General features: G+C 45.3%; 2 protein-coding genes across 4 annotated transcripts in view; one reads left to right on the top strand and one right to left on the bottom strand.

Annotated features, from left to right (window-relative positions):
- Window positions 1-27,090, top strand: part of CD96 (CD96 molecule) — a 119,515-nt gene that overhangs the window by 26,772 nt on the left and 65,653 nt on the right. For all 3 annotated transcript variants that reach the window (XM_075543472.1, XM_075543471.1, XM_075543469.1), the window contains 2 exons: window positions 12,926-13,133; window positions 17,248-17,303. In XM_075543472.1, the coding sequence (XP_075399587.1) occupies window positions 12,926-13,133; window positions 17,248-17,303 (264 nt within the window). The remainder of the gene's footprint in view (window positions 1-12,925; window positions 13,134-17,247; window positions 17,304-27,090) is intronic.
- On the bottom strand, window positions 23,247-23,897 carry ZBED2 (zinc finger BED-type containing 2). Its single transcript, XM_075543468.1, has one exon. It carries the CDS (start codon window positions 23,895-23,897, stop codon window positions 23,247-23,249), a length of 651 nt encoding a protein of 216 aa, XP_075399583.1.

Genomic DNA, 27,090 nt, shown 5'->3' with positions numbered 1-27,090 from the left:
AGTGATGTTTTTTTTCACAGGTTCAGAGCCTTGAAGTTAAAATTGAGGGTGCTTGCTCTACGTGAAGGAACAGGCTGTGCACAGGCTGTGTACAGAAAGTGTTTTTCTCCTTAGCTTTTGCTGCAGGATAACCTTCATGTGACTTGGCATCTCTCTTGCCCCATCTCTGCTTCCTCACTTGCTTGTGTTAGCTCTTGTATATCTAAAAAGTCATTGGCTTAAGACACACCCTACAATAATGCAGTAACAGCATAATAAAAACACACTCCTAAATGGGTTTACGGCCACAGCAAAGAAGCTAGAATGTACCACTCATATTTTAGGAATATACAAGTCAATCCACGGTAGTTTCTTTTTAATACACGATTATTTCATTGTTGTGTCATTTTTATTTAAATGAAACCAAGTGATAAGACATCTTAGCTACCCATGCATAGAAGGTAGCTGTTCAGAAAGTGAAACTCTAACCTCTACATGATGATAAAGTAAAGGAAGAAAGCACACCGTTGCCATAGAGCTGACTCTGACTCAGAGAGATGCTATTGTGTCTGAGGAGAATTGTGATCCTTGGGTTTTCAGTAGCTGGTTCTTTGGATGTGGACCTCCATGCACTTCTCCCAGGCCTTGACTCTGGATGGATTCAAAGTTCTAACCTTTCAGATAACAGCTGACAGCATCCATCTGATCCTAACTGCATTCACCATAATCAGAAACAAAGTACTAGCCAGCCTACAAAATGTTGACAATCTCTTTTTTTGTTTGTTTAAAATAGTGTTTGGTTGCTCAAAAAACAAAATAAAAAAACAGATCTTCCTGGTGGGGTTCGATCATGGGCAGTGTAGCTGAGAGCCGAATGAAGGTGGAACATGATAGTGGGACAGGAGGAAAGTAAAAGGAAATAGAGGAAAGAACTAGGAGGCAAAAAACATTTATAGAGTTGTAAATATAGGCATGCACATATGTAAATGTATTAATATAGAACAATAGGAATATAGGCCTATGTACATATGTTTCTATATAAATATTAAGGAAGGACATTTGGGACTTTACGGAAGTCCTCTCTCAATGCAAGAATACTTTGCTCTAATAACCTGGCATTCCTTGATGCTCACTTTCCCCGGCATGATCGCTGAAGACAAAATGTGGTGAAGAAAGTTGATGGTGTCCGGCTATTAAAAGCTTGAAGGTAAACAAGCGGCCATCAGGAAAGCAACAAAGCCCACAAAGAAGAAGTACACCAGCCTGTGTGACCATGAGGTGTCAACAAGATGAAGAATCAGGCATCAGAAGACCCCAAAACAATTATACTGCTGCAAAAGAGTTGAGTTAGAGTGGAGACCCAAAGCCCATCTGTAGATAATTGGACATCCCCTCACAGAAGGGTCACGAGGAAGGGGCGACTCAGCCAGGGTACAGTTTAGGACTGATGAAATACACAACATTCCTCTAGTTCTTTAACGCTTCCTCCTTCCCTCTGCTCCCCACCACCCCACCCCACGCACACTATCATGACCCCAGTTCTACCTTACAAACCCGGCTAGATCAGAGCATGTACACTGGTACAGATACGAGCTCTCAACATAGCACATGGAATCTAGGACAGATAAATGCCCCAGGCATAGTAATGGGAATATCAATGCCATGAGGATAGGGGAAACATGGAGGGAGAAGGGGAACAAAGGGGGAACCGATTGCAAGGATCAGAGTATCTCTCTCTCTCTTTCTCTCTCTCTCTCTCTCTCTCTCTCTCTCTCTCTCTCTCTCTCTCTCTCTCTCTCACACACACACACACACACACACACACTCACACATCTGAGAAACGTGGGTGAAGAGAGACAGTGGATGGTGTAAGATATGAAAACAATGATAACTTATCAAGGGTTCAAGAGGATAGGTGGGGCGGGGGGGGGAGGAGTCGATACCAAGGGCTCAAGTAGAAAGAAAATGTTTTGAAAATGATGATGGCAACATATGTACAAATGTGCTTGACACAATGGATGTATGGATTGTTATAAGAGCTGTAAGAGCGCCCAATTAATAAAATGATTTATAAAGAAAAGAAACAGAAATAAACTAGAATAAAACAACAAACCAACAGATCTTAAAATCTTAGGAGATCATGTTTACTACAGCCCTTTCCCTTCAGGCCTGAAATGGAACTCACTTTTGACCTCGAATAATCATTGATTGAAGATAGAACAGGTCTACCCAAAGACAAGCTGGAGGTTTAGGGAAAGAAGCTGGGGTGGAAACCCAGCGAGGGGATGATGCGTGGAGGGGATGACAAAATGGGTTGGAATTGGTGACTATCGAACTGTGATCTGCTCTACCAATCTTTACTTAACTCGCAATGAAAAGTTTTTTTTTAAACTGACATGAAAGAGCAAAGTTACCGATCAATGGAATGCAAAAATAATGAAAAACTTTTCAAATAGACATGAGGCGCTCGGCCAGCAGATTGCTTTGACCGCACTGATGGGAACGTGACTAGATGGGGGGCGGGGGCGGGGATGTGAAGATAGGAAGCAGTTTGGAGAAAAGAGAGCAGCGATCAATACCGCGAACAGCAGTTACTGAATGAACTCTGCACACTCAGTCACGTGCTGCGGTTAACAAAGCGGGCGCCGACTTAACATACCCCCTCGGAGCTCAGGCCGGTGGCCAGGAGATGAGATGACCGCACTAAGTCAGATAGTACCCAGGTCCCTTTGCTGAACTTCAAATTCTGGAGAGACAGCCTCAGTGAGTGGTTTGAAGATGTGTCAGGTCTTCGAAGGACATAAAGGAACAGCTTTCTGTCAATCACGATGTCCCCACCCAGTGCTCACCATGCTATTTGATCAAATTAGTGTCTACAAATGAATTGTGCACTTATTTCTCCCGTGTGAGTCCTGGTTTTTATTTTTGTGTACATTTGTTCTCCTCTTCAGATAGACTGTAAGCAGAAAGTAAGGACGGCTCCAGCTATTTTGGTACGGCAGGCATAGCTAAGTCATTAAGAACAAGCATCCTGAAGTAAAATAGTCCTTTTTTAAAAATGTTGTTTGGAGCATGCATTTTTGAGTGAGCTTTTTAAAGAACCAATCCTGTCGTTACTAGCTATGCAAGCTAATGAGCAGGATTAACATGAAGCGACTCAGGCGCTCACCTTGGTGCAAAATGTAAGGGAGCACAGAAACTAAAACAACACTTAAAAAAAAACACCAAAACCATCAGCAATGAAAATAAACAATATTTTAATGTCATATATTTTTTATGAAAAGTTTTAGACACAAAAAAAATCAAATCATGTGAAACTTCAAACTTTAAAATAAAAACAGGCTGTTGTCATGCATTTGGTTTGAGATCCTGACACATTGGCCAAGGGAAACAGTGTTTTCCAGCCAGTCAGTGGTCTCTGGGCTTTTGCGGCCATTTTCCCCCGGGGTAGATTTACGGAGGTTAAAATAGGATGGAGACAGATTGGGCAACACATGGCTGCAGGCAGTTTTGTCTTTTGCGACACATGGCTTTATGTAGTTGTGTGAGGGGGTGTTTCTATTGTTGTGCTTGTCTTAACTTTCCTTCTTGCTCAAAATACGGCCAGATATTTTGGTAGGTCCTATGGGGGCGCCTGCTCTTTTCCTTATCCCTCGTAGGCACCGCCCTGATGATCTAGGAGATCTGTGTAAGTTCGGAGTTACAGTTTCTTTATTTGTAAAGAGGCAATAATAGCACTGACTTTATAGCATTATTGTGAGGTGTTGATCAGGTAATGTGACAACGACTTAGCATAGTAGCGTGTCAGTCTGGGTAGACTAGAGAAACAAATCCATTGACACACATAGGTGTATAAGAAAGAGATTTATATACAAGAGCAATTGACCATTGAGAAAACATCCCAGTCCAGTCGAGATCAGGTCCATACGTCCGATAGTAGCCCGTATGTCTGATACCAATCTATAAAATCCTCTTCAGACTCATGAAACACATGCAATGAAGTCAAATGCAGGACGATCACAGGCCAGTGGGTAGAAAATCTTTGGATCCATTGGTGTTGTGAGCATCTCAGCACTAGCAGGGATCTACTCTGTGGCTTCTCCGGCTTCAGAGGTCTGGTTGTGTCCATGTGGCTTGTCTTCTGCAGTGTCTCCCAGAGAGTAGCAGAGAGAGAAAGAGAGAGGTGTCTTCCGCCTCCAAGGAGGAAGTACCAGATTTCCCAGAATTCTCAAGAGAAGGCCATGCCCACAGAAGCTCTCATTGGCTAACTCCAGATTGACAGCCTAGACTCCACCCCTACAGTCTTAATCCTTACATTGACACCACAGTAGCTGTATGTATTCGGAACCCATGAAAACTAGTCTTTGAAGAGTGCATCTCATGATTCTCCACACATCCTTAATTAAGCAGAGTTGGTAAGTGAGAAGTAAGCATAACCCATTTTTTCCTTTACTGTTGCCTTTTATTATCATTATGATTTCTATTTGTCTTTGGGGGTTAGAAACATCTGTGAGTGAACATCTAGGGATGATGACACCAGCAAACTGCATGTTGCAACACTGTATGCAAAACATAAGCAGAGATTGTTTTAAAGTTCATGGAAAGATGGAATTAAAAGAGAAGGGGACCTTCCTCCAACATGCTGAGGCTGCCATGTTTTAGAAGATGCACATCAACAACTAGAACAGTCATAAATGCAGTTTGTCATGAGTCAAAAACATCATGGGACTACCTGTGTTCTTTAGAAACATTTACAGACATTTCCCAATCTATTCTGAGTTGCCAATTTCTTTCCTCGACTGAGGAATAGAAAAGAGAAGAAAAGTTAGAAGGACTGCAAGCTCCATAGGGAAAGGACATTGAGGAAGGAAGGAGGGCAGGTGGGAAGTGGTTGGGGGAGAGAATCACATAGGTGGAGGTCTTAAAAAGATATTGTTGTTTTCTTCTCTTGGCATAGGCTGTGTAAATATATATAGTATGCTTCTTTTTAAAAAAAAAATCCCTCCAGAATCCTGCTCCCTCAAACCTAAATAGTGGTCCACACAAGAGCCCCATAAGTCTGTTTCCCGCTGTGCAGACTGGGTTACTGACCTCAGATGAATTGTATCAATCAGGAGGAAAGCACCGATGAAACAAACACACACTGCTTCTCTGGTTCCTTGAGGCTTCTTCACCACCAGCACCACCACCCCCCACTAGCATGACCCCAGTCCTGCCTTTCACTGCAGGCTAGATGGGGGAATGTGCACAGGTACACGTAAGAGATAAGAGCCCACAAGGCATGGAATCCAGGAACGGGAATGGGAGTAGGATAGCAGAAGGGTAGGGGGAAGGTAGGCAAAGGAGGGGAGGAAGGGGGAAAGCGATCACAATGATCTACGCATAATCACACGCACACACCCCACCAGGGGGACAAACAACAGAAACCTTGGGGATATGAAAACAATATTAATTTATCATGGAGTCATGAGGTTTTGGGGGGACAGCAAAAAGAGGAGCTGATACCAAGGGCTCAATAGAAAGTTAATGTCTAGAAAATGATGGCAACAGGTGTACAACTATGCTCAATACAATTGATGGATGGGTTGTGTAAGAGCCCCCAATAAAATCTTTAAATAAAAATAAATTAAGGAGTTGAGATATAATCTATGAGCCTATCACCCAAGGTTAATCTGTATATCATAGAGAGTTCCATTCCCTGATCCAATACCCCACACCTCTATACTCAACAACGTCTAGAAAAGCTTCTTACTCCTAGGACCGTCTTTTTCATGTTTCGTTCCAGCAAACCCAGAAAAAATTCTTTGTCATTTGGCTGGCTTTTTGTTAGTCCATGTTGTCCTCGGGGCTCTTTTGTCTCCAGTGTTGGCATCCCTGCCTGGTGATGCTGTGACTTAAAGATCTGCTTCCTTGTGTGACCTTTCAACAAGCGCCTTAGCCATCATTAAAACTCCTTAGCCATTAAAATCTCCTTAGCCATCATTAAAACTGGGGAAACAATTGTCCTGATTTCCTCGGGTTGTCCTAAGGAGCAAATGAGGTATAAATGTGAAAGAACTGTACCTAAAGCTCAGAACATCGTTGTTATTGTTGGGGCCAGCAAGTCATTCAGACCTACAGCCACCCACCTCAAAGATCTGCCCAGGCTGAGACTTTTGCCAGAGCAGACCATCCTGTGCGGTGGCTGGTCAGTTCAAATGGCTGAACTTTCCATTAGCAATCAACCACGTAACCATGGTCCCATTAGAGCACTTGCTTAGGACCTACCCCCACATCGCCGCCACCACCACCAAACAAACCAGCGAACAACAAGCAGTGGTGAGAAAACTGAGGCCCATTCTGACTCAGGGCCACCCCCTGAGTGACTGAGCCAAAGTGCTCCAGGGTTTTCTCGGCTGTCATCCTGATGAGGACGGTTGCTGGACCCTATTTCCCGGGGCTGCTATGTGGGTTGGAGTCCCCAGTCTTGAGGAGGTGACTTGCCAAGCGCTCACTATTTGGGCTACTCGGGAACTCTTGCGTAGAACACACGCAGACCTACTCCCACCGAGTCCATTCTGACTCACAGTATCTCTTTGTCGGATTTCTGAGATTATAAATGGTCACAGGGGCAGACAGCTTCATCTGTCCTCCATGGAGTGGTTGGTGGGTTTGAACCACTGACCTGGCAGTTAGCAGCCCAGAGCCTAACCCAGAACCTAAACCCACTGACAATGATGCTGCTAACATAAATTCCGGGATGTCTGTCACTGTTTTAGCCAAATAGAGAGACCAGGTTGATTCTGCAACACAGACTAAGTTTATTTCCGCAAGCACTTGCCAGAAGGAAGCAGCGAGGTTAAGGCCCCCACCAAAATGCTTCAGAGAGTCAATGAAAGGCAATCAAGTTACAGACCCTCAACTTGGTGACAAACTGAGGGATGTTGAACGGGTGTGTTACAATGAGCAGAGGGCTGCAGCAGGGCACAAAGGCGGCGTGGTTCACAGAAACCAGAGGGAGGCAGCCTCTCACTCCCTCAAGGTCTCAGGCCCTGTGTTTGTCTGGGTACTTTAGAGAAACAAATCCACAGAAACTCATGTCTAAGAGAGAGTTTTATGTAAAGGTTAAGTGTGATCAAGAAAACATCCCAACCCAGTGCTGCCCAAGCCCACAAGTCCAACATTAACCCATATGTCCAACACCAATCCACAAAGTGCTCCTCCATCTCACAAAACACACACAATGATGCCCACTGCAGGAGGAAAGCCGAGTCAGTGAACGTGTAAGCATCTCAGTGCTGGCAGGGGTCTCCACACGGCTGCTCCAGCACCCAGGGCTGCATCAGGGTAGGTCCATGTGGCTTCTCCTCGGGGATGTCTTACAGGAAGTGAGCCTTGCCAGCTAAAGCAGGGAACTGGCTAAGGCAGCTGCACCCTGGTCCGACCATCACAAAGCAAGAGGCCTGAAAACTAGAAAGGCGAGGCTCACCGAGCCATTTTTCCTTCTGCCCTTCAATTAACCCCACACGTGTTCATTGGCCAGGTTGGCACAATCAACTACCTCAGGCCCCATTCCTTACCTAAAAGGCCTTACCTGCTCAGGTGGTTTTGTGCATCCAAATTTGATGAATTTGAATATTCATTAGTTTAAAAAGGAATTTTATTGCAAGGAGTGGGGCAGGGTTGAGGTGGTTAGCACATTTTGGATTTTTCTCCCAAGCAAGTCTTAAACAGGCCAGCTCTTCACCCATGACACATTTCCTTCGCTGCCTCACAGCAGGCTAACTCTATTTCCCCCTGGATCCCCATTGCATGGATTCTGACTCGTAACTAGACTCTCAGAGTAGAACTGCTCTCTAGGGTGCCCAAGGCTGTACATCCTTATGGGTGTAGACAGTCTCATCTTTCTCAAGGAGCAGCTGGTAGGTTTGAACCATGGACTTTGGGGATAGAAACTCAATGAGTAACCCACCATACTACCAGGGCTCCTAAAACATAGCAGATGCCAAATAAATTATGTTGTTGTTGTTGTTGTTGTTGTTAGGTGCCATTGAGTCAGCTCTGACCCATAGGGATCCTATGCACAATAGAAATAAACATTGCCTGGCCCTGGGCCTTCGCCATCCTCACAATTGTTCCTATGCCTGGGCCCATTGATGCAGCCACTGTGTCAATCCATCTCATTGAAGGCCTGCCTCTTTTTCGCTGCCTCTCCACTTCACCAAACATGACGTCCTTCACCAGGGACTGGTCTCTCCCGACAAAATGTCCAAAGTATGTACGAGAAATCTTGTCAGCCTTGCCTCTAAGGAGCACTCTGGTCTTACTTCTTCCAGTAGAGAGCAGTTTGTTCTTTTACCAGTCCACACAGTATTTTCAATATTCTCCTCCAGCAGTACAATTCAAAGACATCTCTTCTTCAAAATCAATTTTAACTATGCATAATAAGAACATAGTACTTTAGTAGTGGTTTCATAATGTCGCATCATTGCTGCTCCTTCCAACTCTGAGCAATTTGATGGGATCTAGTGTCTGCATCAGTTTTTCTCACCTCTCTGTTCATGGTCCCTGAACAGGTAGCCATTCACAAACAAGTTCTTACATTGGCCCATCTCTCAGCATCTCCTGCATTGTCAATCTCAGGGCACCCTTTGCAAACTTCCAGAACCAAACCTCTACTTCAGTCAGAGTTTGTTGGCTTTTCTTTCTTCCATCCATTGAACCACCCTGGCCAGTCACACCCTGCCACACAATAAAATGAAAAGCCATTTTCTCAGCAATGTCCAACCTCAGCCTAAGACATTCCTTGTCCCTGCAACTGAGTGACCGACGGCAAGGCTCCAAATGGTTACTCATCTACTAAAAGACTCAGAAGCATCTGAAGCTACATAATCATCATGAGGTAGTTAGTTGATTGTGCCAACCTGGCCGATAAACACATGTGGGGTTAATTGAAGGGGGGCGGGATACATGACTCAGACTCACCGTTCGAGTTCTCGGGTCTCTTGCTTTCTGATGGTCGGACCAGGGTGCAGCTGCCTTAGCCAGTTCCCTGCTTTAGCTGGCAAGGCTCACTTCCTGCAAGACATCCCTGAGGAGAAGCCGCATAGAGCTACCCCAATGCAGCCCTGGGTGCTGGAGCAGCCGTGTGGAGACCCCTGCCAGTGCTGAGATGCTTACACGTTCACTGACTCAGCTTTCCTCCTGCAGTGGGCATCAATGCATGTGTTTTGTGAGATGGAGGAGGACTTTGTGGATTGGTGTCGGACATACGGGTTAATGGGTTAATATTGGACTTGTGGGCTTGGGCAGCACTGGGTTGGGATGTTTTCTTGATCGCACTTAACGTTTATATAAAACTCTCTCTTATACATGAGTTCCTGTGGATTTGTTTCAGACTAACACACATCACAAATGCACTCTCTAGCCAGGAGGCCAGAGGCTGTAGAAAGTTCCTTGTGCTGAAGTATCTGGACCTGCAGGGGGAGCCTGTACCTGTAATGATTAGTCTCCCTTCCCACACTGAAAAGCCAACTGCTTCCTTCTGCTGTCACCACCAGAGGGCTTCTCTGGAAAACGCTGCTTCCTTCCTCAGAAGACCACAGCACAGACGGCTCCACCCTTCCTTACGTGGTTATAAATGTAGGTACATTATTTCAGCAGTCAGACTGTTTGGGAGTCTGGATTCTTTGAAGGTCGTACTTACACTGCACCGCTCATTTGTCAGTTTGTTGTGCTGTGGAGGCTTTCATGTTACTTTGATGCTGCAAACGGTCCCTGGTATTTCAGTGACCGGTAGGGCCACTTAGAGTGGACGGATTTCAGTGGTGCTTGGTGCTTCCAGACTAAGACAGACTAGGAAAGAGGACCTGTTAATTTCTGGGGGGGAAAACAACCAGGAATTGAAAACCATATAAATAGTAGTATAATACTGGTGGATGTAGCCAGAAGATGAGCCCCTTGGGTAGGAAGACGTAAAATATGACTGGGGAAAAGCTGGCTCCTTAAAACAGATGTGACCTTAGTGCCACAGGTAGAGTAGAACCTTCGGGATCTTTAGGTGTTGGTGTGGCGCAGCGCAAGATGGAAACCTCCAGTAACAATTGGAACATGGAATGTGTGTACGAAGTCTGAATGTAGGAAAATTAGAAGTTATCAAAAGTGAACACATGAAGATGGATTCCCTGGGCATTCGTGAGCTGAAAGGAGCCAGTGTTGGTCCAGGTCACAGATTTTTAAAATTTAATTTTATTTCTTACTGTCCTACTTGCTCGTCTTCATTCCTGTTTCTTCCATTCCTTCAACTTCCGTGTGCCATAATTCATTTGCTTTTAGAATCTTACCAGTGATTCTCAGCCCTGACTTCCCAAGGCCTTTAAAGCATTAAATGCTCAGGCCCGAACCTGTACTAGAGCTTAAATTTCTAAGCACCAAGTTTGCAAAAGGCTACACTGCACAGTAGAAGCCCTAAATCCATTTATAAGTCTCCACATAAATCAGCCTCCATCAGATTCCTTCTGATCATTAACTGGCAGAGTGAATAACTTTACCCTCAGACAAAATGGATTAGAGTGTGAATTACTCTAACTCCCCCAGCCAGTCCAAAGAGAAGAGCTATATAGCCCTTGGGGACTTGCCTGCGTGTGGCCTTAATAGAAATCGGAGTGCCAGGGCCCCATGGTCACCAAGCGCATCCTAACTGCCTGGATCAGAGGGAGGGACCTGAACCAATATTGTAAACTCTTCTGTCCAGCATAATGTAGGTGTTCCAATCATGGGTCCTGTTCCCACTTCTATAGTCCCCTCTGTAACTGATGTATTGATCTGACACAAATCAGGCTTTTGAGACCATCTCCCTTGCCCTCTTGTGCCCTGTTAAATCTCAGAATCTCTGCAAAAGCTTGGTCTCTCTCATCTGGATGATGTAGCTTCGTCTTGTTTTTCTCCCTGCTTAGGACTTAACCAATGTTCACCTTAAATTATAGTTGAGATTTAGGATATCTTTCTACTCTAAAACAAATCTCACTTCAGGTCAACTGAATTAGACTCAGGAGCCTGGGCATTGTGGTGACCAAGTGACAAAGCATTGTGGTGCCAATGCCTTCAATGCATCTGAGATTGAGAATGTGGAATTAAGCTAAAGAGGCTGCAGGGTTTGACACTTTCTCCACCCTTGGCCGCCTCCCAAGCCCCCCTCTTTTCTGGGAGTCCTGGTGGCAGAATGGTTACATATTGGCCTGTTAACGGCAAGGTCAGCAGTTTGTGCCCATAAAGAGTTGCCATCCTGGAAACCCACAGGGGCAGTTCTACCCTGTCCTCCAGGGTCAATATGAGTTTGTGTAGACTCAATGACAGTGTTTGTTTTTGTAGGGGGGGTAGGGGTCAGGGGAGCTGTCAGTGGGGTTGGCAACTGAAATTGGCCAGCACTCTGACACCCCATGGGTCACCCCAATGGAAATTTGAGTAAGGCAAATCGAATCGGGGCTTCACTTCCTATAGACGACCTGCTGGAGCAGTGGTTAAAGCACTTGGCTATCAACAAAAAGACCAGGGTTCAAACCCAACAACTGCTCTTTGGGAGAGCAATGTGGCAGTCTGCTTTCCCAACGATTTACAGCCTTGGAAGCCTATAGAATTGTCCTACTCTGTCTTGAAGGTCAAGGTGAGTCAGCATTGATCGGTGGCAGTGACTCTTGGGGATTCCTCCCTAGCTCCAAGAACAGATGCAGAGCAGAGAAAAAAAGCACTCCAAGCTTCCAAACCAGGTGAACGTTTACAGCCTCCTCTTTGTAAAGCACCTTCTTTGAAGGTAGCCCGAATATACAGAGAAGGATCAGACTGGAGAACAGGGCTTGGTAATGAGGTAAGGAGGCCTATCCAAACCCAAACCAAACATGTTACCGAGTCCAATTCGCAGTGATCTCATATATACACAGCAGAAGTGAGCACTCCATTGGGTTTTCCAGGAAAAGGTCTGTCTTCCAAGGTGCTGCTGAATAGGTTCCAACCACTAACCTCCCCATTCAGAGTCAAGGGTGTAACAGTTTGTGCCATCCAGAGGAGGCGACACTTAAGGAGGCTCTCACTCGCAGAGGCCAACTCAGTACTTAAAAGATTCTGTCTCCTTAGATCATTGCCCTGTCCATCTCTTGATCTCAGCCCAGTCCTGGCTCTGAGAGCTAAAATGTCACCACTGCTAAAGGATGCTCAGAAAGGAGAATTGCTATCATCATCCAATTTAAGTGAAGATTTAATAAGCAAAACTAATAGTTCCCTTGTCAATCTTAGCACCACGTTTTCAGAACTTCCTAAAGAAAAATATGGCCTGCTAGAAGCACGCATAAGCTACCTCAGATACCCAGTTTATAGAGGGTTAAGAAAAACCAAACTCCAGATGCACTGCCACGGAGTCACTGCTGACTCACAGCGACCCCCTGTGGGTGTCTGAGACTATGGGAGTAGAAAACCCCATCTTTCTCCTGCAGAGGGGCTTGTGGTTTCTACATGGTAACCATGTGATCGCAGGCCAGGGCTGGAGGGAGATGGTGTAATGAAGGAGCAGACCATTTCTACTCATGTTAGGAGAGGATCATGGAAGGTTTTAGTTGAAAATCAAATGTTCTCTCTTTTTTTTTTTCCAGCAAACCTTCACTCAAATTCACTGCATCGAATCAATTCAGATTCACAGCGACCCGATAGCACAGGGTAGAACTGCTCCTGTGGGTTTCTGAGAGTGTGACTCTTTACAGGAGTAGAAAGCCAGACTCTTTTCCTACAGAGAAGATGGTTTTGAACTGCTGACCTTGAGGTTAGCAGCCAAACGCATAACCCACTATGCCCCCAGGGCTCTGAATCTCCACTTATCATCTATATTTTACAGAAGGAGAAGTATAAATGCCGTGATACACCAGCCCAGAGCTGGCACACAGTTGGGTGCTCAATACATGCTATTTTTTTCTCTCTCCAGGAGACGAATGGGACTCAAGAACTACTTATCAACCAAGACGGTGCCATTAGCAATTCCACATCATTTAAAGACAGAATCCGCCTAGGTACAGACCACGGACTCCACCTCTCGCCAGTCCAAATTGACGACGACGACCGCAAGTTCTCTTGCCTCGCTAGAGTCGCACCTGGCACAAGCTTCAGGAGCACCACCACGGTGAAAGTGTTCGGTAATGCTTAAAGGGATCCCCCTGAGGGGAGCTGTTCTGATGCGCAGGGAGGGGGCACATGCCGGTGAAGGGGGGTTCGTTCTGGTTCCCTTTTCTTTTTTCCCCTGCTAGCTTTTGAGAAGCAAGTACCGCTGGGTGGGTTTGACCCACCGACCTTTAGGGCAGCCCTGAAGGACTCCGATAAAACCATCGATTGGGAAATTGTCTGGTGACCTTACGTAGACTCTAATAGTTCTTCAAAAGGACTGGACCTCTGATTCCCTGACGTGGCCAAAACCCATGGAGTGAGTGGTCTTGGTCGTCAAGGGACAGGGGATGACTTGGGTGAATGGGGAGAGTGAAAGGAGATGGAAATCCCTCTGCTGAAGTCCACTAGTCATTCCTCCACTCCCACCTCCTCACACGTTTCCAACCTCCTACCCACCCCAATCCGGCATATACACCATCCTCATACCACCACCACCCACTTGAGGACTGCTGAGATGAGAATGGTCTGGCCCCTTTGTCTGTGGGAAAGGGACATGCAGCTCTGCTCTAGCCTGGCTCTCTCAGGAGGGTGAGGCTGGCCTGTCGCAGCTGCTGTGGTTTCAGTCACAATACAGAGAATCTGCAGGATGCAAATGTAGGAGGGAGGGGAATGTAAAAAACCTATTTTGCTTTGTGGTGCCTAAAGAAAATGTTTATGAACTGAAGCCCCGGCTTTGGATCTCTTCACAGCTTTGTGATTCAGAACTGTGTGATTTTAAAATATATATATATATATATATTCTTATATGTTATAGACCAAGGGCTCAGGTAGAATGAAAATGCTTTGAAAATGATGATGGCAACCTATGTACAAATGTGCTTGACACAATGGATGGATGGATGGATTGTGATACAAGCTGTAAGAGCCTGAATAAAATAATTTTAAAATTAAAAAATTAATATGTATATATACATTTAAAGAAAAAGAGAAGAGCAGCAATGTAGATAGGCACTTAATTGCTTTTGAAAAGACATAAACAAAGAGAAAATAGCTTCACAAAGCCTAAGGGCATGAGGGCTAGATGTTTTTCTCAGTCCTTGGAGTGAACCAGAAGCTACCTTATTTTTACTTAGAATCATATTTTATTATGCTTAGAAGTCACACAGGTAGTATTGTTAAAGGAAATAGGAATCCCATTGTTTGTCAAAATGGGAGAGACTACAGCAGACATGAACTTCCTTGAAATCATGCTTGGTCATAGCAGACTTAGTGCTTTGGATCCATCCAGATTGGGCATCCTCATTCAAAACCAGACCACAGCCATTACGATCTCTGTGGAGTGGAGTTCTACTCTGAAACACATGGGATCACCCTGGCTTGGAATTGACCAGATAACAGGCTTACCACATACTCGTGCTGCATGCCCTACCCTTTTATAGGTGCTCTGAGTTGGCACCCAAATGGAGTGGGTGGCTCCATCACCATGTGATCCAGAGGGTTTCAATCAGTTGGTTGCCAGTCTTCTTCTGAATCTGCTTTAGTCTAGAAGCTCTGCTGAAAGCTATCTAGCATCCCACAGCCATGTAAGTCGCACGGATAGATGGCTGGTGGCTACATTTGAAGTTCATTCACTGGAAACCAAACACAGTTCTCCTGCATGCAAGGCAAGAATTACACCACTGAACCATGATTGCCATCATTGCATACACCCTAAACCCTGCATATTTCTTCTCCAACAATGCCTCACTGCCCACCTTCTCATTTTTCTACAGAGCCGGGAGTCAGCTTCTTCTCCGTCTCCTTTGTCATCTTCATTGGTGGGTCTCTTTAACTTCATTGGCAGTATGTCAACTGCCCTTCACAAAACTGCTCCCTCTCACACCTGAACTCTCCACCTGATTGTCCTGTGCCTCAGAGAGAAGCGGCCTCTCCTTAATACCCCTGAAACTTTTAATAATTACCCTTTCTTTGGGATCCCTCATATTCTCAATGTTTTGCCTGTTAATAAAAGGACAAAAGAGCCCTTAATTTCAGTAGTGCTTTGTGGTTGCCTTGGCTTGATTTCCTCTGAAAGAAAGCATTGAGACAAAGACTTGAGTTCAAATAGTATATTTGAGAGTTATCCAGGGGAACAGCTGAAGAGGTGGGAAGAAGAAAAACAGGAAAGGGAAATAAGATTTTTTTAAATGTACATTATCAAGATAGTTACCCTTAGTTTATACTTCTCGCTTTATACTCTTCATAGAGACTTATTATATTCAGTTTATACTTACAATTAGTATATACTCAATTAGTTTATACCCCCATCCCTCTGGGGGATTCTGGGAGACAGTTTAGAGTACATAGCAGCACTATGCTAATTAAAAGTCAAGGAAGCTGGAGTGTTTATCCAACAACTACCCATTTGATATTGCCATTAGTTTTCTTGAGCTTCCTGGTTGCCCTACTTGAGGGTATAAGGTGCTTCTCTGCTGAAAACCTTTGGGCAGAGAATCCTAGGCAGGAAGCGAAAGAAGCCTTTGGTAGCTAGAGGCAAATGTAGGGAGACTGTAACCATCACTGACAACATTGTTGTTGTTTACCAAATGACTTCATTAGGACCTCATCCAGATAGCATACTACTCCATAGTTCAATCACATTAGGCACTATGGTATAATTGCTACCACAATCAGTTTTAAAACCCATTTTCTTCCCTCTTGAACTCCTTGCTTTCAGCTCCCCTTTATCCACCCCCCCCCCTCGCCCACTGTACCCTGCAGGAGCGCCTATTCTGATTGTTTCTGTAGGTTCATCAATCCTGGGTTTCATATCTCAAAAACCAGAAAAAACGCATAACAAAGCTTCAAGAAGGCTACCCGCAATACCAAAATACATCGTAGATGAAGCCAATATGAAGAAAAACAGAAAATATTGAAAGCCAGATCTAGCCTGAAATGTATCAGAAGGGAGAGGAGGTCTTAATTTTTTTTTTCATGGAAGACTTTGTGTCCTCTGTATTCAAGAATTTACTAAACATCACTTTCATTAACATAGCTTCCCGAATGTGTCCTGTATGCTGGGCACTGGTAGATGCTGGAGATGGAAATTAATAAAATAGTCTGGCACTTACAATCTGACAAAAAGACCACAAATGCATTGAAATATTCCCTGGTATTTTCTAGGATCCAGCAATCAAACAGGTACCAAGTGTTTACCCTGGTGTTCTTCTTTAGCCTAAGTTTCTTCTTTATTTTTCCAAATGCCTAAAAAGTATATTTTCGTTTCCAGGCCTTTGGATGGATATATATATATATATATATATATATATATATATATATATATATATATATATATATATATATATATATATATATATATATATATATATAACCTTTCTTCCAAACTCTACCGACTTCCCCTCCTCTCCTCCCCTCTGGTCGCATTGGGTTTTTTGAGGGCTCAAATCATCATTTGAGTGTTTGTTAGATGTTGCTTGCATCTTCTGGCAATCCTTCTCATCTCCAAAGCCTGGGCTTGGAGATTCTCCTGCGAGATTTCTGTAAATATTACATCCCTCCAATCATAATCTCTATACCATGGTATTTTATCATTTGCATATAGGCATTCTCCATAGAAATGTAGCTTTCTTGAGAGCAGTGGATACGTTTGGTGCACCTTTGCTTCTAGGTGTGTAACCCATGTGGTCATTAGGTGTCATCGAGTTGGTCCCGACTCATAGCGACCCTATGCAGAACAGAACACTGCTCGGTTCTGAGCCAGCCTCACCGTTGTGCTGATGTTTGAGTCCCATTGCAGCCACTGTGCAATCCATCTCATCTAATGCTTTTCCTGTTGGGGACACTTAAAACTCAACTCATTGCTGTCAAGTGAATTCTGCCTCAGAGCCACTCTGTCAGACAGGGTAGAACTGTCCCTGTGGGTTTCCAAGATTGAAACTCCACGGGCGTAGGTAGCAAGCCGAGTCTTTCTCCTGTGCAGCGGCTGAGGCCTTTACACGGAACAACCCGATATATAACTACTACCCCGCCAGGGTTCCCAGCGAATGCTTTCTAAATATTTGATGAGTGATGGATGTCTCTAGAAAAAACCACTGTTCTGGTTGAATGATGTTCAGTGCCACTAATGGTGTTTTATTTGCCTTTAAGCTAAGCCAGAAATGCCGACAATGGTGGGAAATTACTCCGTGGATGGCTTGGGAGAGGTGAGTCATATGGAAACCTTTGTCAATCAACAGTATCATATGCCAAGGTATTCTGGGTTGCCTAGTTGCCAGGAATGTTTTTGCCTAGAACCTTACTCTTTGTTCCTTTGCCAGTGGGTCCCACGGATTCTGCAGACCAAATGGGAATCTTTTTTTTAAGACTAGGAACGCTTCAATACGTGAACTGAACTGTGTGATCCTCGGTCCATACGTTTTCTAGAAAAATTGTCTCAGTTGTTTAAATTTCTCCTTAAGAAAAATCGAGGTTGGATGCAAGGGGAAAGTAGGGCAGAAAGCAGTGTGAGACCTGACATCAGAACACATTTTTTTGGTTTTTGTTACTCAGCAAATTTTTTTAATATATTCTAATCTATTCCATGTTATAGCTTTCCACTTGTTTTTAGTTTGCAGTGGCAAGAGGAAATGTCCCCTCCTGCCTGCTTTCAGAACTCTGGCTCTTTATTTAGCAGATAACAGTAAGGGCTAGGGAAAAGGAACAAACATAAGATCCCCTGATTTCTGTTAATATTAACCATAAACATAAGGACCCCTTGTGGTATACTACCTAAGTGCTGTACCTAGTGCTGTGCCTAGTTGCTCCCCATTTTGAAGAGTATAATAATAGTGTTTATGCATTATTTTTGTAAGAATCTCATAAAATGTATGATTTTTTTACTATTGCCTATGACCTATACTGAGTACCCAAAAAACATGAATTGTTTTCATGTTGTTACTACTATTATCATGTTTTTGATCAGCCTTATTATTTCACCCTAACTTTTCAAAATCTTATGTAAAATAATATACTCAGCATTTTTCAAAAAAAATTCTATAACACAAAAAATAATTATCTCCGCATTCAACCCCAAGACTATGCAATAAATCATGACCACTGGTCATCCCATAGAATCTTAATCATTTAATTTGTTACCTGTCATCACTCAGATTCTTTGGGATGATGTATATGCACGTAAATGCTTGTATCTTTTGTTAGTGTGTGTGCGTCAATAATAATTGCTACTGCCATTGAGGACATGGAAACATTTTAATATAGATATTAAATAAATACAAGAAAATGCATCTATTCTGCCACAGTTCATTTTCAAGTGCATTACTGAACTGTATTTAATACTTTAAAGATAATGTTATGATAGTCCGCCATGGTGGCATTGTGGATTATGCATTGAACTTCTCAATAGAAGTTGAGCAGGTTGAAGCCCCCAGGTGCCCCCGCAGGAGAAAAACTTCACTCCAGTAAAAATTTAGAGTCTCAGCAACCCACAGGGGCAGTTCTACCCCATCCTGTAGAGTTGCTATAAGTCAGAATTGACTTTGGTATTTTTGTTGATTAAGAGATTTCCTGTAGGCTCATGATAACAGAGTTTATAAGTAATATGGACATAATGCAAATATATAGAAATTTGAGATGGAATCTAGGGATACCAATATTAAAGTAAAAAAATAAAATATTTAAAAGACCATTGTTTTACATGGCATCCAATTTTAGTCTTCTGTACCAATGCTGATCTGGTGCTCACTAGAAAATCAGAGAACCTCCCCACCTAGAGGATCATGAATAAGTTCACCTCAACCCACATAATCAGCTACAGGACAAAACTCATCCATGGGTCTTTTATGTATGTGCCAAACATTAATAGTTCCTCATTTTAATATTAGAATTTCTGCTGTGCTTTTTAATAACGTATTAGCTCCTTTAAAAAAAGAAAAACAAGCATGAATATATACTGTACAGAACAAATTCGTTTCCAGCCAACAATTCATATATATTTTGTTTCCCCTCAATAGATCAACCCTCTGCTCACTTCTTTCCTGGGTTCTCCATTTCCACTGTCCATCTTTCCTGCTTCGTCCTGTCTTCTGAACTTGTTTTGGGGAAAACACTCCCCTTTTGGTCTTGTGGGGTTCATTATTCTGAGGGGCATTATTCACTTTGAAGGCTTAATATGTGGTTGGAAAGTGATCTCCAGGTGTGAGTTCAGTTCCAGCATTGAAGGGTGTCTAAGGGGCACAGTGTAGGGGATTCCATTCACTCACTGCTCTTGAGTCAATTCTGACTCGGTGAAACTGCCCTTTTGGGATTCTGAGACTGTAACTGTTATAAGACTAGGATGCCTCCTCTTTCTCCCTAGGAGCAGCTGGTGAATTCAAACTGCTGACCTGGAGATTAGCAGCCCAATGCATAACCACTAGGCCACCAACTGATGGGTTGTCAACTCCAAAAGCGCTAGTCTTGAGTTCTTCTTTGTCACTTATTAACCCTGGGGCCTCGATGACTCAGCTTCCTCCTCAGCAAAACGGGAGAATGATTCTAATCTGACAAGGGTGATAATAAAATCAACTGAGAGTTTGTATGAAGTGTCTACGATCTGGCACATTCAAATTGTTCTGGAAGTGATGATTCACTACCTTTTCTTCATCTTAGTGAATTAATTCACTGGACATGCCTAGCTTCCATGTTTACTATATAGTACATATTCCCTAGACCAGTAGCCCTCAGTGTCAGAGCACATTAGGGGCTTGACCGGTTGTAAAGTGTGTCTTCCATTTTTGCTGAGGTTACAGTTTATGTCTAACTTAGATGTTGTTGTAGTTTTTTCTCCTACAAAATAGAAAGACAGCAAATTGGTTTTAACAGTGATGTTTCTTGGGCTTAGACATGCCAGAGGCATCCAGGGAAGTGTCCTACTCGGGATGTCATGCTCTTGGGTGTCTGTGAGTGCAAGATATCCTTTGGCTCCATCATAGCTGGAAGCTTTGCTCCCACCGTTAGATAGAGGATGGATCTTTAGCCTAACCCTGAGGGCTCCTCTTGTAGCAGAGGTTTGTATTTGAGCAAAACAGGCTGGGCCAAAGGGCCTCTCAGTCCACAGACCCGCTCTGAAGATGGAACAAAAGAAATGAGAGACCCAGTTTATTCAATGAGTCAGGCCTTCCACCAGCCACAGGCCTCTTTTTATGTCTATGTTTTATTCTTTAACCACTTGGTCTCCACGGGTCCAGTTCAGGTCACACTCTACATGTTTTTATGGTTGATACAATTTAGGAAAAAAGAAATCGATGGGAAACTAAAAGCAAACAATAGCAGTTGGCATGAGAATTTTGAAAAAGAAAAAGAGGCTTCCCATAATGAGGACCATGTAGATCAGACACTATCCACCCGGCATACGACCCTTCAGTCAGGAGAGCAGGACAGTTTCAGCAGCTGATTTTGCAGAATTTGAATATGGGGGTCCACTGGGCTTCGGCTTGGCAAAGCCTAACACCCTTGTGGAGTCCCCGACCTTCTTGATCCCCGTTCCAAATGTATTGGTTTTTGTTTGATTTTATTCTGTATTGCAAGTCTGTTTGTCTCTTCGTTTGTTCCCCTAGCAACTCTCATCGCCCCACATGATGATGTCAGAGTGCAGACATCCTGTCACATGAGTCCCCACAGCCTCAGGGTCCACACTGGTGACCACAGGAGCTTCCTCGGAAGATGGGCAAGCTCAAAGAGGGCACCACCTGCCTGGGGGAGAGCCCAGTGGAAGCGAAACTTTTCAGATCAGGGAGGTCTCTATTGTTTAAAAAGACTAGGGGACTGCAGGTTAGCCGGAGTGTTCCACCAGCCTGGGGCTTGCAGGACTGTTTGTTCTACAAACAGAAACGAGGTGATGCCAGGTCTGCTGGTTGGGCCTGTTGGGTGACTTGGAGGAGCAGTTAAGAAAGGACGACAAAGGAGAGGCCTGAGTGAGGCGTACAGAGTGCATGCACCAGGATCTTGTTCACTTGGGGACAGTTGTTATTGGCTGCCATCGAGTCACCCCTGACTCCTAGCAGCTGCGTGGACCATGGTGTCACCGAGAGGGTTTTCATTGGCTGCCTTCTGGAAGATTGCCAGGCCTTTCTTACGTGCCCCTACCGAGTGGAGAGGCTTCTCTGAAAGTGCTCGGCATCACACCCACACAAAAGACTCGCACAGCAGACAGGCGAGGTCTGTTCATGATGACAGGAAATGCAGCTCCAGGCTCCCTCTGGAAGATGGGCATTCTGCCCCTGAGCCGCAGCACGCCCCTGGGGAGGTTGGCATCTCCCCCCCACCCCACCCCATGAAGGTTTTGTGCCTTCAAGTATCCGAGACAGTAAGATCATCTCCTCTTACCTTCTCTGTCCTCTCTACTCCCCCAGCCCACCTTTACTTTTCAACCAAACAACAACAACAACCCAATAGCTTCTGGAGGCACTCTCCAAAGCAAGAGTCAGCACCAGCCCAGGGCCCAGAGCGGTTTCCAGTTTGATTTTATTCTGTCCCTGAGTTAATATTTTAAGCCCAACTGTAGCAGCACAGGAAGTTGTTTCTCTCCCTACGGACCATTAGACTCCTTTTAAAAAAAAAACCAAAGCACTGCTGACTGGTAAAAGATGAACAGCGTGCAGAAAGAAAGCAGAGAACAGTAGATGGCCGTGCAGCCTACTGAGCAAGTGACTGGCTGCCCTGTCGGCACGAACCAAGAGCAATTTTCCTCATTAAAACGCCTCAGAATCTAAGAAAAGAATCTGCCCTTCATTAGAACCTGCATGGTCTCGCCTTTTTGTTTGCCTTGGTAAACCTTAACCCCGGGCACTGTCTCTCTCCTCCTCTCCACGTTCCTCCTTCCTCTTTCTTTGTCCTTTTCGTTCTCTGTTCTTTATTTCTCCTTATTTGCCCTCATCCCTTCAGCTTTTCTTGCCTTCTAATTTTCTTTCGCCTCATGCCCTTTAATTCTCCTCTCCTTTAACGGGACCCTGGGTGACAAAAACAGTTACACACTTGGTTATCAACCGAAAGGTGGTCAGTTCAAACCCACCAAGAGATGCCTACAAAGATGCTCTGCTGCCCTGTTTTTGGAAGGTCGAGGCTGTGGGAAACCTGCTTAGCACAGCTCCACTGACACGCACGGGATGGGGGGGGGGGGTTGCCATCAGCCGGGATGGACAGCATGGCACTGGTTACGGACCGCTGTGGAATTCCATTTTATCTTAAACGTTTCTGAGTGAACTTTGAATATTCTCCCTTTTTCATTCCTGAAAGTCGAGTGAGTTGGAAAGGCATGCATTCCATCTGGACTGATTCCTATGCTTTATGGAATGAAGCCTCAGATTGATGAGGCAGCTCGTGCAACTCCGACAGCTTATCCTGATGATGCCGTTTTGATTGAAGCAGAGGAGGTCATGCTGAAGCAATAGGAGAAAGGTGTGCAAGAGAGAGAGCCAGAGATCCTCTCGGCTCCCAGGCACAGCTGTGTTAGAACTGCCACAAACGGGTCTCACAGAAGAAGCTTTGTCACCAGGTCTCAAGCGTCCGCCAGGATGCAGGTAGACAGTTTCATCCCAGGAGGCAGAAACTCAGCGCAATCAGGTCCCTCATAGTGACTTGGTCACCCAGCTGCAAATCAGAAGCACTGAAACCTTTAGCGCCCCCCAAACCAAGTGCAAACCAGAAACCCAATTACTGTTGTTAGACAAGACCAACTGTCTAGTCTAGTCTTCCCAGAACAAAGCCAAAAACAAACTCAACACAGGCATGATGATAACACAGTATTTGACTTTGGCGAGTGAGTACATGGGGGAACAAAGGAGGTTTTCTAATCCATAAGGAGTTACAGTCTCGGAAGCCCACAGGGGCAGTCCTCACCTAACCAATGGGGGTGCTGCGAGTCAGAGTCCACTTGATACAGCACATGTTGAGAGAGCCTCCTGAGGCTTTGATCAAGGGGCCGTACAGGTGCGCAGACCCTGAAGATAAGTCTGTGGTCATTTCAGACCCACTGAGCTTCCCCATGCTTTCCACTCTCTCTCTGGGAAACAAAGTCTTATTAAATCACTTCATAGTTGAGCTGGAACAAAAATGGCCCTGGACTGTGAGTGAAGGTCAGCGTTTCCAGCGTAGATTCCCCCAAGCCCAACTTAAACGAAATGGAAAGGATGGGTGGTGGGAGGCAGGTCTTTCTCCCGCTGGTAGGCCTCCTCCTCCGCCCTCACCTTCCACTTCATCTCCAGGATGGCCCTTTCCACTCCCTCCACGGCTCGCTCTCTCCTCTCCACAGCCCTCTCCCGCCATTCCACTGCTTTCTCCCTCCTAAGCACCTCGCGTTCCCTTTGGCTGGCCCATAAAGCCAGAGCCCCCACCCGCTCCAGGAGGCTGGCCCAGTCACCCTCAATGCCCATGGGGAGCTGGCATCCGTGAGACCTGGAGTCCTGGCGCTGCCCTGCCTGGCCATGGCCGCCCTTCTCCAGTTCCTCCTTGTGCATACTTTTCAGATGTTTCCACAGGGCTGTGGTCCCCACGTTAACTCCAGGACCCCGACTCACCTGCCTGCCACACAGGCGACAGGTGGCATATTGGTTGGGGTGGTGCCCAGCCCGGGCTGGAGCCAAGTGGAAATATTCCCATGCCTCAGAAAAGCGGGCCCCCCGATGATGGGAGACTGGGGTAGGCATGGCACTTGCCAGGGGGCCAACCAGTTCTCCAGTCTCGCTGATCTCCTCCTCCTTCATGTCCAAATCCCCTTTGGCCTTCACCCTCATTCCTTCATCTTCATCCTCTTCCCGCCTCATACTGCCTCCTCTTCTACAGCTTTGCTTGGGATGATACCTAGGCTTGAACCAAAGGTCACAGTTGAACCACAAGACAAATATGTATTTGGGAAGGGACGGTGCAAGGATAATAGGGGTCAAAATCTGGCTGCCATTGGGCAGTGCTTCCTCCTGTCTGCTGCCCCGTAGAGCCGAGCCACAGGTACAAGAAAAATGCCCTTTGAGGCTCCCGTGTCCCTTCCCTCCGTCCCCTCAGATACTTACAGATTCCTCCTTGGCCAGGCCAGAGAGACACAAGCAGTGAGTTCCTGTGGCAAAGGGTTTCGCTGTCCGACAAGTGCGAGGCTCTGGATTTAACTCGGTGTTCTCCACATCAGTGAGCACCCAGGGCAGGTGGAAGATTCTCTCCGGGCTCTACCTGTAAAGTGCGATGGCATCACTGGAGGCAGGAGGAACAAGGCCTCGGGACTGGTCCACGCTGGGTCTTCTGAGAGTCGACCAAAGCAAGCAGGGCCAGCTGAGGATGTAGGGGAGACCCTCACCTCCTCACACCTTGCAACAAGCAGTCCGGAGGCTCTGAAGCCGGCCCAGGTCTGGGTCATGAAGTTCTCGGTGAGGCCAGTCTGTCCCCAGGTTCCTGTAAGGTCGGGAGACTAAGAAGTCCAAAGAGCAGGCTTAGCTGTCTTCAGCAAGAGGATCTGCTGTGCACAGAGGGACCCACGGTGGCGTGATGGTGCCCAGTGATCTGGGTGTGTGGCTCCCAGCCCTGCACTTTTTCTGCAAAGCCAACAGCCAGTAAGACCTTCCTGATGAGTTAAGTTACGTAATTTCAATGCTGGGCATGAGTGACTCTGTTTTAGGGATCGATCGCTATGTGTAAGATGATATTACATGTTAAAAACCAGAGAGCCCCAAAGCAACTGGAAAGGGCCTGCCTTCTCGCTTCTTCCCCACCCCACCCTCATCCCCAGCGGAGAGTCATTGCGTCAGTGAAAGAAAGATGAATTCATCCAACTTGCGCAACCCAAACAGGAGATTCCCTCCTGGCTACAAGTGGGTACTTACGCGGGAAAGCCAGGCTGTGGACTTGTATCTCCTCTCGGTGTGGAGTGAGTAGTGTGTCCTAGTTCTCCAGATCTTGGCTGACTCCGACCCAGGGGGAGGGCTCCCCTAGTTCCCATTTCCTCTCATGTCTGCCGGAGCTGAGTTTCCAAGTGGGTGTGCCCCTGCCTGTCAGGTTCTCAGTAGCGCTCAGCCAAACGCATGCCCTTTCTCCACCCAGCCCTGCCCCCACCGGAAACAAAAAAGATGTTCCTGGCAAGCACCTACATGTCTCCGATCTGTTTCCCTATGACTAGATCATCTGGTCTCTGAAGCACAGAAAGACCTTTAAGGGGGTAGGTGAAGCGTGGACGCAGAAACCACAAGTCTCCAGGACACCTGTGGTTTCAGTATTTTGTCCCATTATCAGACCAGGAATCTCGGTGTGAGGTGCGAAAGCGATGTTTCCGCTGGAGAGAGTCACTAGAAAGGTCAATGAAATGAAAACCAAAGGGGACAATAAGGGCATTAAAACTCCTGTTAAAACAAAAATCAGAGGAAGCCAAGGGCAGAACTGGAAATGTATTTAATACATGATTTTCAAATTTGAGTAACATTTTGACGAAGAAATAAAAAAATTGTTCCAAAGAATAAAGGTTAATTTTATACCCACCTTTAATCGACATAGGCATGGAAATGAAGCCAGAACTGTGTTTGCATAATCACAGTTTATCCTAAAACACACTTTGCAGTCTGACCTTGGAGTTTCTGTTTGGGAAAACGAACTGACTTCACATCAGTAATTCTTCGTAAAATCCAAGGCCAAAGGCAAAACGGTCTTCACTAAGCTTCATACAAGGCTATTGTTTGGCTCAAAGGTGACTTGTCGAAACTCATTTTCTCAAGGTTCAGGTCCCATGGAACCGGCTCCTGCGCTCCCTGGATGCCAGACATCTGAATTACAGGAGAGTCAAACACCATTCCCGACACCAAAAGCTCAGGAAACTCTGAGAAAGATTTGGGTCTGCTTTTTTATTATTTTATAACACTAGAGTAGGAAATGCTAGAATGCTGTTGGCGTTCTGTGAAATAAAGGGAACATTATAATGTAAACAAAAAAATTTAAATAGGCATATGCACACCCATCCACATAAACAAAATATAAATTCAGCAAGAATAACACCCACGAAGAGACAGACTTTTTAAAAATCATTTTATTGGGGGCTCATACAACTCTAATCATAATCCATACATACATACATCATGTCAAGCATATTTGTACATATGGTATCATCATCGGTTTCAAAGCATTTTCTTTCTACTGGAGCCTTTGGTATCAGCTCCTCATTTTTCCCCTCCCTCCCTCCTTCCCTCATGAACCTGTTTGGGCCTGGTCTGGACCAGGCAGCCCCCTGAACCAGCTTCTCAAGAAGACAAATAACCTGCTGAACTTTGTAACCTCTGCCTCCAGCCTTTCACAGAGCTTATTTCCCGGGCAGGGCTCACACAGCCCCCTCTCCCGAGCATTCCAGGAAGCAAGTTTGCAAAAAAAAACAAGATGATTTGCCAACAGGTCATCTCCAGACCCGAAACTTGCAACCCCAGCCAAAACCTGCTAAGGCAGCACAAGAAACCTCCCTTCCCCTTATCAGCCCACATGCCTTTGGCTCATACCCTATATATCTCCTGCCGCCCCAGTACCAGGCATGACTTCCCTGACCTAACTCGTTGGATCCCGAAACCTGCCCGTGGGGTCAAGATCCCCCAGTCCCTTTCTATGCTCTCCCTTCCCTCCAGAAAGTTCTTTTCCCTCAATAAAATCTTTATGTTTCACTCTGATTTTTGTCTGACCCTGTCTCTATCCTGCAGCTCCACCTCAACCTCTCACAACCCTTGATAATTTATAAATTATTGTTCTTTTTTTCATGTCTTGCACTGTCCAATAGATCCCTTTACCCACTTGTCAGTTGTCCATCCCCCTGGGAGGGAGTTATAGATAGGTCATTGTGATCAGTTCTTCCCCGCCCCCCACCTTCCCCTACTCTCAATATTGGTCCCGAGGAGTTTATCTATCCGATATTCCCTGTGTTTCCAGCCCTTATCTGTACCCATGTACATGCTCTGGTCTGGCCAGATTTGTAACGTAGAATTAGGGTCATGATAGTGGGTGGGG

This window comes from Tenrec ecaudatus, chromosome 2, assembly GCF_050624435.1.
Source record: "Tenrec ecaudatus isolate mTenEca1 chromosome 2, mTenEca1.hap1, whole genome shotgun sequence".
Lineage (NCBI taxonomy): Eukaryota > Metazoa > Chordata > Mammalia > Afrosoricida > Tenrecidae > Tenrec > Tenrec ecaudatus.
This window is presented reverse-complemented; position numbering and strand designations above follow the sequence as displayed.